Source organism: Pimephales promelas, chromosome 15 (assembly GCF_988280905.1).
Source record: "Pimephales promelas chromosome 15, fPimPro1.hap1.1, whole genome shotgun sequence".
Taxonomy (NCBI): Eukaryota; Metazoa; Chordata; class Actinopteri; order Cypriniformes; family Leuciscidae; genus Pimephales; species Pimephales promelas.
The window spans coordinates 32575438-32589184 of record NC_142783.1 but is presented as its reverse complement, the minus strand read 5'-3'; the positions used below and the strand labels follow the sequence as shown (position 1 = coordinate 32589184).

Sequence of the window (13747 nt, the reverse complement as noted above, 5' to 3'; positions counted from 1 at the left end):
TAGATATATCTTAACTTGGCTGTTTAGTAGGAAACTGCAGATGGGTAAGTGTCTCAGTTTTATAGCTGGATTGATGACTGGACTGCTCATGTAGCATAAATGAGCTCTAAGTGGACTCATTTTTCATGCTATTCTGGATGCGAGTGTCAAAAAGAAGCAGGACTCCCATTGCAGGCACAAGAGGGAAGCAGAACTCCTGAACGGAGTCGAGGAGCGATGCATTTGTGCTGACTTCATAGAAAAGCAGATCATCCATCTGTGTTGTTAAATTGGTCTGTAAAGTGTGTAGGGGTGCTGGAAATGATACCTGTGGATAAACTGGTTCTCCTCTAAGTACTGGCAGCCGCGGGCGATGTCTCTGGCTATGTTGAGAAGATCTACCATGGTTAGACTGGAAGGGTGCTCCTGGGAAACAGGACAGGAATTCAGAATAATGGGTATTGTGATGATTAGTTTTATGTCTGTTGTGTTGTTGAGTTCCCTGTGCCTTTTAGTTTCCATAGTTCCTATTTTAATTCACAAATTTGTTCTCTCCATGTATTCAAGTCCTGCATTTCTGCAGTTCTGTGTTCGGTCTTGTTTGCGTTTATGTGTAGTGGGTTTGCTATTATATTACAATATTAGGATTTCATTGAGGCTAAAGTCATAGTTAAAGGGTTAGTTCACCCAAAAATGAAAATTCTGTCAGTATTTACTCACCCTCATGTTGTTCCAACCCCGTAAGACCTTCGTTCATCTTCGCAACACAAATTAAGATATTTAAGATATTAAGATCACTCCTGCATACTAGTCCATAGGCTTCTTGAGGGACTGGCTCTTGCTGTCCTCGAAAAGTCATTAAAGACATCGTTAAAATAGTCCAAGTGACTACAGTGGCTATCAAACGACGAGAACACTTTTTGTGCACAAAAACAACAAAAATAACGACTTTATTTCAACTATTCGTTTATTTCTCCCTCTGCGCGAGTCAGGTTACTAGTTTAATAGCGTAAGCTTCTGTTATTGTACGTCACACGCATCACACACACATGACCAGCGTCGGCCAATAGTGAGCCTTCGTGTGACGTAGCTTTACGCAATCACACTACGTTAACTGACTACAGGCCCATGGAGAAGGAAGTGAATAGTTGAAATAAAGTCGTTATTTTTGTTTGTTTTTGCGCACAAAAAGTGTTCTCGTCGTTTGATAGCCACTGTAGTCACTTGGACTATTTTAACGATGTCTTTAATGACTTTTTGATGCCAGCAAGAGTCATTCCCTCAAGAAGCCTATGGACTAGTATGCAGGAGCGATCTTAATATCTTAAATATCTTAATTTGTGTTCCGAAGATGAACGAAGGTCTTACGGGGTTGGAACAACATGAGGGTGAGTAAATACTGACAGAATTTTCATTTTTGGGTGAACTAACCCTTTAATAACACTAAAGTGCAATTTCATAATTACTTAATTTGTCTTTGAAACAAGTGTCATTTCTATTGAAATTAATGTCATGTATTCGTAATTGCACATTTGTAATGATGAAATTTCAATTTATTACATGTCACAACTATTAAAATAATCCAAAGGCAAACAATTATATTAACAAAATAATGAAAAGCAACTTAATGAGGTTTATGTAGGCAATATAATAACACTGTGAAGATTCTGTGCCTCTCTCTCTCTCTCGCGCCACTTTTCTCGCCAAACGGTTCCAAGAATGGCAAGAATTCTAAATTCTAAGAATTTAACGGTTCCAGTTATATTTCCACTTGGTCCACTTTAGCATGATTACAAATCTTTCTCGGCCTGGAATTCCTATCACAGTTGGCTGTTGCCTGGCTGTGGGTTTCTCCGTAGCTGGCCAAGTGTGCTATTTTAGCAAAGTAAACACAATTTAATTATAAATTTCAAATAAATATCTGATCATCCTCCATAACACAATCACTATTTACATCTCTGATCCGTCTATAAACTCTAGCATTACAAAAGGCAACGACTGGCGCAGTTTGTTTTGCATTCTAGAAAGATCTGTTATCAGCCTCTCAGGGGAAAATGAAACCATATTCGTACCGGCTGGGCTGGATCGGCACGGAACGAACGGTTAAGCAACGAGAGTGGTTTGGCCAGACAGTGGAAAAGTGGCTTCTGTGTGCATGTGTGTGTTCTTACTAGTCTGGGTCTAGTTTCCCTGAGGAAGCTCTTGAGATCCCCTCCAGCCATCAGTTCCAGCAGAATGAAGCGAGGCAGAGCCTGGAGACTCACCCCGATGCACCGCACAATGTTTTGGTGACTAAACTTGCTGTCAGAGGAAGAGAAAAAGAAATGTGGTCTTTTGCTAAAGTGTCCTGATAAATTTGCATATGAAATGATGGATCTCGTGTGCTTATTTTTACCTGATTATTAGAGCTTCCATTAAAAAGTCCAGTTCGTCCTGCTCAGAGCACACCTCAGGAAGAGTCTAATCAAAGAATCATCTGATCATCAAATCTACACATCATGAAATCATCCATCCATGCATTCATCCAATGCTGTTCTTTTGAACTTCTTATTTATCAAACACTCATGGGGATACACACCTACCTAAAGGATTATTAGGAACATTATTTTTGAAAAGTTTTTTTTTTTGGGATTGTTTGATAAATAGGAAGTTCAAAAGAACAGTATTTAGTATATATTTGGATCTTCAGTAGTAGAATGGTTCCAATATTCATAATAAGAAATTTTTCTTGAGCACCAAATGATGTCTGAAGGATTGATGTGTCGCTTAAAATATAATACAATTGAAAACAGCTATTTTAAATTGCAATAACAGTTTTTACTGCATTTTTTGATCAAATATGTGCAGCCTGGGTAAAATACTTCTTTCAAAAACATTAAAAGCTCTTACTAACCCTAAACTCTTTGAACAGTGATGTGAAAGACAGAATGCAGATCTGACCTTTACAGCGACCTGCATCGGGCTGGGCTCCCCTGGGATCCCCACGGCTAGTCCTTCATAGACCTCTCCAAATGCCCCATGACCCAGTCCTCTACAAACAAAACATACATTATTGTTACTCATTTTGTCAAATTATATCACAAAATACATTTCAGATTTCACTCATTGGAACATTCATTTTTATCGACTGTTTCACGGGGTGACCATCTGGTGGACAGTAGATGTGATTTTGTTTTCGGGACAGTGTGGGACACATGTGGAGAGATACATTTACCTCAATCATAGTATGTAAATATTGATTTACATTAGTTGCCATCACTTTCGATGGTGACATTTTAAATCACCAATAAGCTCTGCATTGACCAGCTCTGTGACTGGCACACGATTTGCCCAGATGTGAGCGATACAATGATTTACTCTACAGGAACGATTCTCTATTTCTCTCTTTTTGATGTGAAGGCCGAGTCGGGTAACCCATACTCAGAATGTGTCCTCTGCATTTAAAGGATTAGTTCACTTTTGAAAAAACTTTTGCTGATAATTTACTCACCCCCATGTCATCCAAGATGTCCATGTCTTTCTTTCCTCAGTCGAAAAGAAATTTAGGTTTTTGATGAAAACATTCCAGGATTTTTCTCCATATAATGGACTTCAATGGGAACCGGATGGTTCAAGGTCCAAAAGACAGTTAATAACTGTTTCAGATGCAGCTTCAAATGTCTTTAAACGACACCAGACGATGAATAAGGGTCTTATCATGCGAAACGATCGGTTATTTCGTAAACTTATTCCAAAAATGTAACTTTTCTAAGGACAAATGCTAGCCTTGCTCTATTCTGTGAGGCGCGTTTGTAACGTCACGCAGTACGTAATTACGTTCAAAAGGTCACGGGCGACGTAGCCGGAAGTACAGAATCAAAATCGTCCGACATCGTTGTTTTACCTTTTAATTCTTTTTTTGTAAACGGCGTTTGAGTTAGTTTTCACATTCAACCTATGCGTTCAACTTGTAAACACTCTGACTCTGTACTTGTGGCTACGTCGCCCGTGACCTTTTGAACGTAATTACGTATTACGTGACGTTACAAACGCGCCTCACAGAATAGAGCAAGGCTAGCATTTGTCCTTAGAAAAGTTAAATTTTTGGAATAAGCATTGAAATAACCGATCGTTTCGCATGATAAGACCCTTATTCATCGTCTGGTGTCGTTTAAAGACATTTGAAGCTGCATCTGAAACTGTTATTAACACTATCTTTTGGACCTTGAACCGTTTGGTTCCCATTGAAGTCCATTATATGGAGAAAAATCCTGGAATGTTTTCATCAAAAACCTAAATTTCTTTTCGACTGAGGAAAGAAAGACATGGACATCTTGGATGACATGGGGGTGAGTAAATTATCAGCAAAAGTTTTTTCAAAAGTGAACTAATCCTTTAACTTAACTTACACACCATATAGTGCATGCTGCGATAAGCTATCTACAGTACATTGGTTGAAAAGAAGGGCAAAATTCTGTCCAAACCAAGCTAGGAAAGAAATAATAAAATCACTGATGTTTAGTGGTGTCCAGTACGTGTTCATCTGTAATTATTTTTGTTGTCTTCTGTTATTTATTTTCTGTATAGAGTAGGAAAAGCTGTTCGCTATCCCAAACAGTGAGTGGGTGTATTACTACTGTAAATACATTTCTGTACAAATTACTGCAACATATATATGGAACCGGGACACAGTGATGTTCCTAACCTAGTGAGAGAGATGTTCCTCCGTGGGACCTCCTTCAGGTCATTGACGGAGGCGGTCTTCCCACCAAAGCAGTAGTTGGGATTGTAGTCGGTCATGATGGTGGAAGCTCTCAGTTTGCTCAGCTTACAGTCGGGACTCTGCAGCTCCAACTGGATGGACTGGAGCTCGGTGTGTTTGCGTCTGTACACTGGACAATAATCACCACAGCATGACATTTTTCTGTTGGCATTCATTTCAAATTCCTTGTGGAAACTGCTGTGTTATAGTAATTTCTTTTACAATTTCATTTAACGATGCAAAAATATTATTTTTATTTATTTCTTTTGAAATGAGACTAATTTAATGTGCGTTGGCATCATGTTTATTACATTCAAAGTAATGTCCTCTGTAATTTTAATGTTCATTGCAAACTGAAATGACATACAAAGTTTTTCCGAACAGGCATGTTTGCCCACGTTTGGTGGACTTGACCCCGGCAGTAAACACATTAGTGTGGCATCTGGAAGTGATTTATTCATAAAGTGTAAACCGACAAGACTTGTCAGAGCCAAGTTAACAGCCCATTTATCATGCGTCTATTCTATTTATCACTCAGAGACTGCTACTACAGTGGAGATGGACAGATGATGTGTTAGGTGTGATGGCACTCCGTGTTTGTGTGTGTGTGTGTGTGTGTGAGAGAGAGGGAGAGAACCTGTGGTTAATGCATTGTGTAAACAAGATGCCAAATATATTCACAGCTTGCGTGGCATGTGCATAAGCTATTTAACATTATTACCATACAGATCGTAAAGATGTGGATTTAAAAAAAAAAAAAATGTTACAAATGATTTACACACTGAATATAATTTCAGCAAACATATTTTTATGTTTCACAAATTGTAATAATTTATTTAATTATGTAGTTTTCTGTTTTTTTTTTCTTTTTTTGTTTTAATTAAAAAGAAAAATAAAGAAAAGAATATTTAAAATTTCTATAAAATTTCTCAATGGCATCGATAACACAAAGCGTTCATACATCCAAACCTATAGGTGTCAGTATAATGTATATGTAAGACCACATTCATATCATTCAGTGAAACACAAAGTGCACAGCATTTACACATAATTTTCTGTGATCTGTCTGCAAGTGCAGTTTTATCCTCATTGTTTCTAAAACCAAAAAAAGATCAATGCGACAATGAAACTATGCTCATTTACAGGATTTGACATGGTCTACTTACTGATCATAATGCCTGAAACAGCCAACAGCAAAGCAGCGATGAGCGCGGACGTCCCCACAGACAAACCCAGTGCCAGATGAGACGGCGGCTGGACGGGCAACAGAGACACCTCTACACAAACACACAGAAATGAACATGCCCTTCACATGAGGCAGGTTTACATATTTGAAACTGTTAAAGGTGCAGTTTTCAAAAAAACTTTTGCTGATAATTTACTCACCCCCATGTCATCCAAGATGTCCATGTCTTTCTTTCTTCAGTCGAAAAGAAATTAAGGTTTTTGATGAAAACGTTCCAGGATTTTTCTCCATATAATGGACAAATCTTTTTCCGAGTCAATTCGTTCATTTCGTTCGTTGAATCAACCAAATGACTCGAAAAACTTTGTTCATTTTAATGAACGAGTTCGAACAGGAGAGTCACAAACGCGCATCACAGAACAGAGCAAGGTGACCATTTGAGCTTATAAAACTTAAACTTTGTCATTTATTTATTAAATGAGCGATCGTTTCGACCCTTATTCATCGTCTAGGAATCGTTTAAAGCCCTTTGAACAGTTTACAGTTTGTACTGAAAGTGTCTTTCGGACCTTGAACCGTTTGGTTCCCATTGAAGTCCATTATATGGAGAAAAATCCTGGAATGTTTTCATCAAAAACCTTAATTTCTTTTCGACTGAAGAAAGAAAGACATGGACATCTTGGATGACATGGGGGTGAGTAAATTATCAGCAAAAGATTTTTCAAAAGTGAACTACTCCTTTAACTCAGAACCACTATATGCACATGTCAGATCAGCATCATGGACTTTAACTCACTTAATGAACATTTATGTAATAGAGAAATAGAGATGTGTAACATATTGTAAATGAACGAAACAAGAGCTAAACGAGGTGTGCAACAGTGGAGTGTTTTATCTTTTCTTTCTTTTTGAGTACAAGCTGACAAAGAGAGCTAAAGTTCACCGCGGTGACCTCTGTCATAGACAGTCTAAATGGCAGAGAATTGAGCTGGGTTTACAGTATCCTTTAAGTGCCGCCCTCGAGAAAGAACTTTATTATTGAGAGTACACTCTTCCCAGACATTCATTTTACCATTTTATGAGACAGTCGTTCATCTGACTGTGGTGAAGTGTGTTATAAATGAACTAACCGGTGGAGTTGATGCAGGAAACTCCGTCCGGGGCCAGCGTGAGCTCTTCATCGCAGTAACACACCATGCCCTCAGAGGTCTCATGGCACTCTCCTGACTCACAGTGACTGCAGTTCTGCACTGGGTTGATTAGAACTTCTCCATCGCCTTCCATGCCTGGAAACCACATTACCGTACAGGGGGATGGTGAGGTGTAGCAGTAAAGATTGTGGCTTACAATCTGAAGGTTGTTGCTTTGATCCCCACAGGGGTGAACTGTTACCATTGTGAGACACCTTAATCCAGGTGTCTGCAGGGATACTGTCCCAGTAATAAGGGTCCTGTAGTGTACAGTATGTTCTTTAAATAGGAGCATCTGCTAAATGAATGCTTACTTAAACGTACACTATGTAACCATTGGCCCTCCCCAGATAGCAAACTGACATTGAATCAACGTGGAAATATGACATAGAAAAAACGTTGATCTGACATTGTTTTGCTCATCGAATTAACGTTGAACCAACGTCAGACGCGTCATTCTTTCAAAACTAACGGAAAATCAACTTGAAATCAAGGCGTTGTTTCAACGTTATGAAAGCAAACCAATTTTCGATTTTCATTTAGCTTTGAAGAATGCCGCGTCTGACGTAATTCGATGAGCAAAATCAACATTGTTTCAATGTCATGAGAGACGTCATTTCCACGTTGATTCAATGTCAGTTTGCTGTCTGGGTCTAGCTTTAAAAAAAAAAAAAAAAAAAAAAAAACGGTGTGCATTTTGTGGAAGAACATTGTTTTGGTTGTGCTTTACCTCTGCATGGATATGTTATCCTACTGCCTAAGAGATATAACCGGTTTAGATGGAAAGGATCTCAAGATGACTAGCTGAAGATGTTACTGTAGCTTTACACATTAATAAACACTTGATATTCAATTCTAGCACAATGCAACAACAACCATAATGAAATGACCCATCACAATAGATAATGCTTTACAAGGACCTTTGTTAGAGAGCTGCATAGTATGGCAATTTATCTGTTCAATAAAATATCTGTGCACCGTCATTTTTGAAAAGCCATGCTAATGTTGATTCATGTTTTATTACGAGCTCTGTCACGTTCTCTTTTTAAAACGGGCAATTCTCCGGAGGTTGGGGATTTAGCGGCTCCATGTAAACCTTTCTCGCTCGTTGTGACAAATAACCTCTGCCACTCACACACCAGACACGCGTCAAAGTAGGAGGGTCAACTTTTCTCTATTTACTGATATGACGAGACACACACTGGCAACTGACGTATGTACACAATTTCCCACGAAAACCATTCCATCAGGTCTAAACTATCAACACTAAACTGTCAAACACTCATAATAGGCTTACCTTAGTGAATTGGGGAAAAAGGATTGATAATGTATTGACTCAAAAAGTTATATTGTGTACCTTTAAAGGTGTAATATCTAACACTTGTTGATTCCTTATAATAAAGACCCGTTTAAAATAAAAACAACTTGCAGTCCTCCTGAAACCACAGAGTTAAGCACCTTGCTTTAAGAGCCACTTTTGATCGTTGTAGCGCCCCTGCCAGTCCAACTGGGATGAGCCTTTGTTGGTTGTAGCATCCCTCAAAGTTTCAAGTCTCTACGACTTACGGTTTGGTCTGCCCGATCAGTTTTAGTGGAGAATGCTGATCCTTGTAAATTCTAACAATTACAGTAGGGTTTCAGCGCTATGTACTTGATCCCCTAAAAAGGGCACTTAAAAACATGTGGAAGTGTGGAATGTTGGACACTTCATGCACTCGACTGTCTCAGTGTTCCTTAAGTAGTGGAATTGGAGGATCTATCATCCTCTGATACTGTGAGACAGAATAACCTTAGAAAGCATTCTTTGCATAGTACAAATTATAAGTGCATAGTGTATAGTATGCACTTTGGAACACAACTAAAGACACTTTCTTGTTTTACCTTTGAGTGGTTCCAGGTATATCTCGCCGTCAGGACTTATAAACGATGTTCCATCATCGCCATCCATTCTGGGATCATTATCATGCCAGGCGCTGCCCCCTTTAGCCATGGAGGAGAGAAGTCTTAAAATGTGGCAAAACTCATAAAATTAAGATGCATGAAAATCAAGGCTGACATTTCGTCTAACCTCTGTATCCTCCACCTCCTCCACCAGCCGTGCAGGATCCCCCACCACCTCCAAAACCTCCTCGAGTTTTCCAGCCTATGACTTGACAGGGTTCCCCTCCCTGACCTCCTAAAATGAGTGGTCTACCACCTTGGGGAACAGGGGCACTGTCATTCCAGCCTCCACCACCACCTAAAATACACAGAGACATCATAAAAACAGACAGTTCACTTTCTCTGTGTGGCTAATTAATTTCACAACAGGTGGCTTTATTTGCATCATCCTCTAACAGATCTAAGAATGCAGAGTATCACAGAGATGTCTCCAGAGAAGTGTCCAAAGAACATCCCTGTACTTCTAAAGCAGGTCAGTGCTGTTGCTTAGCATGCAAATGACCAAATAAAATGTGGAAAATTATTTCAGATGTCAAAGCTGTCCAGTTTTACTAACTCTCTAATGGTTTTGTAGCAGCACAAGCTTTGCTGAAGAATAAATATTAAAAAAAAAAAATCCAGGATAACTGTCAGACCATTCAAAAGGAAGGACGGGTGGACGATGGATGGAAAAATCCAGGATACCAGTCAGACCATTCAACAAATGGAAGGAAGGAACGATGGATGGATGAAAAATTCCAGGATACGAGTCAGACCATTCAACAAATGGCAGGAAGGAAGGAAGGAAGCAAGGAAGGAAGGAAGGATGAAAAAATCCAGGATACGAGTCAGACTATTCAACAAAAGGAAGGAAGGAAGCAAGGAAGCAAGGAAGGAAAGATGAAAAATCCAGGATACGAGTCAGACCATTCAACAAATGGAAGGAAGGAAGGAAGGAAGGAAGCAAGGAAGGAAGGAAGGAAGGATGAAAAAATCCAGGATACGAGTCAGACTATTCAACAAAAGGAAGGAAGGAAGGAAGGAAGCAAGGAAGGAAGGAAGGAAGGATGAAAAAATCCAGGATACGAGTCAGACCATTCAACAAATGGCAGGAAGGAAGGAAGGAAGGATGGAAGGAAGGATGAAAAAAATCCAGGATACGAGTCAGACCATTCAACAAATGGCAGGAAGGAAGGAAGCAAGGAAGGAAGCAAGGAAGGAAGGAAGGAAGGATGAAAAAATCCAGGATACGAGTCAGACTATTCAATGAAAGGAAGGAAGGAAGGAAGGAAGGAAGGAAGCAAGGAAGGAAGGAAGCAAGGAAGGAAGGAAGCAAGGAAGGATGAAAAAACCCAGGATACGAGTCAGACCATTCAACAAATGGCAGGAAGGAAGGAAGGAAGGAAGGAAGGATGGAAGGAAGGAAGCAAGGAAGCAAGGAAGGAAAGATGAAAAATCCAGGATACGAGTCAGACTATTCAACAAATGGAAGGAAGGAAGGAAGGATGAAAAAATCCAGGATACGAGTCAGACCATTCAACAAAAGGAAGGAAGGAAGGAAGGAAGGAAGCAAGGAAGGAAGGAAGGATGAAAAATCCAGGATACGAGTCAGACCATTCAACAAATGGCAGGAAGGAAGGAAGGAAGGATAGAAGGAAGGATGAAAAAATCCAGGATACGAGTCAGACCATTCAACAAATGGCAGGAAGGAAGGAAGGAAGGATGGAAGGAAGGATGAAAAAATCCAGGATACGAGTCAGACCATTCAACAAATGGCAGGAAGGAAGGTAGGAAGGATGGAAGGAAGGAAGGAAGGAAGCAAGGAAGGAAGGAAGGATGAAAAAATCCAGGATACGAGTCAGACTATTCAACAAATGGAAGGAAGGAAGGAAGGAAGGAAGGAAGGATGGAAGGAAGGAAGGAAGGAAGGAAGGAAGCAAGGAAGGAAAGATGAAAAATCCAGGATACGAGTCAGACTATTTAACAAATGGAAGGAAGGAAGGAAGGAAGGAAGGATGAAAAAATCCAGGATACGAGTCAGACTATTCAACAAAAGGAAGGAAGGAAGGAAGAAAGGAAGGAAGGAAGGAAGGAAGGAAGGAAGGAAGGAAGGAAGGAAGGATGAAAAATCCAGGATACGAGTCAGACTATTCAACAAAAGGAAGGAAGGAAGGAAGGAAGGAAGGAAGGAAGGAAGGAAGGAAGGAAGGAAGGATGAAAAAATCCAGGATACGAGTCAGACTATTCAACAAAAGGAAGGAAGGAAGGAAGGAAGGAAGGAAGGAAGGAAGGAAGGAAGGAAGGAAGGAAGGAAGGAAGGAAGGAAGGAAGGATGAAAAATCCAGGATACGAGTCAGACCATTCAACAACTGGCAGGAAGGAAGCAAGGAAGGATGGAAGGAAGGATGAAAAAAATCCAGGATACGAGTCAGACCATTCAACAAATGGCAGGAAGGAAGCAAGGAAGGATGGAAGGAAGGATGAAAAAAATCCAGGATACGAGTCAGACTATTCAACAAATGGCAGGAAGGAAGGTAGGAAGGATGGAAGGAAGGAAGGAAGCAAGGAAGGAAGGAAGGATGAAAAAATCCAGGATACGAGTCAGACTATTCAACAAATGGAAGGAAGGAAGGAAGGAAGGAAGGATGGATGAAAAAAATCCAGGATACCAGTCAGACCATTCAACAAAAGGAAGGAAGGAAGGAATGATGGATGGATGGATGGATGATTGCTAGGCGAACATCTATACAAGATAGCACACACCCTAAAAATCTAACATTTGCAGACATAAATATAATGCACCATCCATCCTCATACATCAGTGCTCTTTGTGTACTAGCACTATATGCAGAGGTAGACTGTGGAACAGATGAACAGAACATCCACCATGTTTTATATCTGAAGGGAAGAAAAAGATATGTGATGTGGTCTAGCAATAAAAAAAAAATCATCCAATCTGAAGTGTTGATGTAGGAAGAAAGAAATAATACCCAAGAGTAAAGAGACTAGAGGAAGATGGATACAGCAACTGACTCGTACCAGTGTTGTGGAGTGTAGATGACAAAATGAAACAAATGAAAACTCTACATCTCAAGTGTGGATCAAACATTGTACATGTGAATGCAGTGATGTCATGATGAATATCTCATATCGAATAGAATTAGGAGTGAAGGTTTGGTGCTGTTCTCTCTGACCCCATTGGCAGTAAATAGAGCACAGTGGGTGATCTAGCCTTTGAAAAGAGCACCACCGATTGAAAGCACACTGAGCGCTCCGCGGGAGACAACCAGAGCATCCACAACACATGCAGAAACCTCAACAGGAGCACAGACACGCATGTGCCTTCAATTGCTTAGACTTGAAAGCAGGGCACACGTGTTATATTACTGTAGTGTTGATATCGCCTTACAATCAGTTAGCAAAAAAGCTGGAGAAGAAATCTCAAGAATAAAACTCATTTGCAGGATCTGTATCTTTCAGCCACTGCTGAAATAGAGAATGAAATAGGGAATTTGAAGAAACCGCCACACAAATCATATTCAATCTCAGACTGGTTAAGGACTATTATGAAGCCCAGGCAGAAAAAAACAAATAGTATGTCCATGTCCAGGAAAGAAAGAAAAAATAATATTGGGGCTTCAGCATTTTTTATTTTTTTTTCATAAGCAAACCCAATTTCCAGGTAAAAAAAAGCATTCCAACTATCCACATGAAGCTATAAAAAATAATAAGCATTGCTCTGTGCAATATTTTCTGTTTCACTGCCTCTTGCTTCCAGTATTTACCAGAAGTAACATGCCTAACATCTGACTCTACACTTCATCAGACTTCAAGAACAGCAAAGATTAGCCTAAATTGTTTACTGTAAAATACAGACAATCTCTAATTTATTACAAAACTAAAAGAGGCAAACCTGCAGTGCCTGATTTTCCATTGCGGCCAGGGATGCTGGGATTCCTGTCCATCACTTCCTCTTGGGTTTCTGATTGGCTGCTGTAGCCGCGGCCTCCACCCCCAGCAGCAATGAGTAGCGGAACATGGACTCCATTCACCATCTGTAACCAATGGAAACATGAAGCGTGACATTCGGTTTTTAACTGTGCAACACTTCAAATTGTTATGAAATAACTTTGAGGTTTGAGTTTTCTGGACTTTCAGGACTTTCTCACCAATTATATTTTCCTAATTAAATGAAGCCTGGTTTGGAATCTACACGGGAAGACAATATAACCACCACTGCTAACACCCAATACTCTTTTAATCATTTTAATCATGGTCAATTATAGATAATTCTAATTTTATTGATATTAACTATATATTTATATCTCTCCCGACTCAGTCTGCCATATTGTTCTTCTTGCCCAATGTTTTTAGGTCATTCATCACAGTGTAATTAGAACAGACCCTTACCATAAAGATATGCGGTAACAACATTTTTATAGTTGGAATTTACTGAATTCAACTATAAACTAAAAAAAAAAAAAAAAAACGGTGGCATGACATTAACATAAGGCAATGAACATTTAACATTTAACATTAAGTATCCCATTAGATTTATTAAAGTTTTTCACAGTAATAGTAAGTAAACTTATCATGTTTTGTTAAGTTTTGATTTTAACAGTGTCCTTGTTACACACGTTGCATGTATTTACAATACTAATATCCGTGGATTATGCATGATTACAAGCAACTAACCCCAAACCAAACCCTATAGTAAGTACAAGTAGATAA

The 13747-nt window shown here is 39.4% G+C and overlaps 1 protein-coding gene across 4 annotated transcripts in view; it reads right to left on the bottom strand.

The window, feature by feature from the left end:
* The window catches only part of alk (ALK receptor tyrosine kinase), a 419464-nt gene that overhangs the window by 16312 nt on the left and 389405 nt on the right, over positions 1-13747 (bottom strand). For all 4 annotated transcript variants that reach the window (XM_039665984.2, XM_089120560.1, XM_089120559.1 and 1 more), the window contains 10 exons: positions 12930-13071; positions 9165-9335; positions 8978-9076; positions 7037-7192; positions 5887-5997; positions 4664-4850; positions 2920-3010; positions 2375-2439; positions 2151-2280; positions 308-405 (listed from right to left, as the gene is read on the bottom strand). In XM_039665984.2, coding sequence (XP_039521918.2) covers positions 308-405; positions 2151-2280; positions 2375-2439; positions 2920-3010; positions 4664-4850; positions 5887-5997; positions 7037-7192; positions 8978-9076; positions 9165-9335; positions 12930-13071 — 1250 coding nt within the window. The remainder of the gene's footprint in view (positions 1-307; positions 406-2150; positions 2281-2374; positions 2440-2919; positions 3011-4663; positions 4851-5886; positions 5998-7036; positions 7193-8977; positions 9077-9164; positions 9336-12929; positions 13072-13747) is intronic.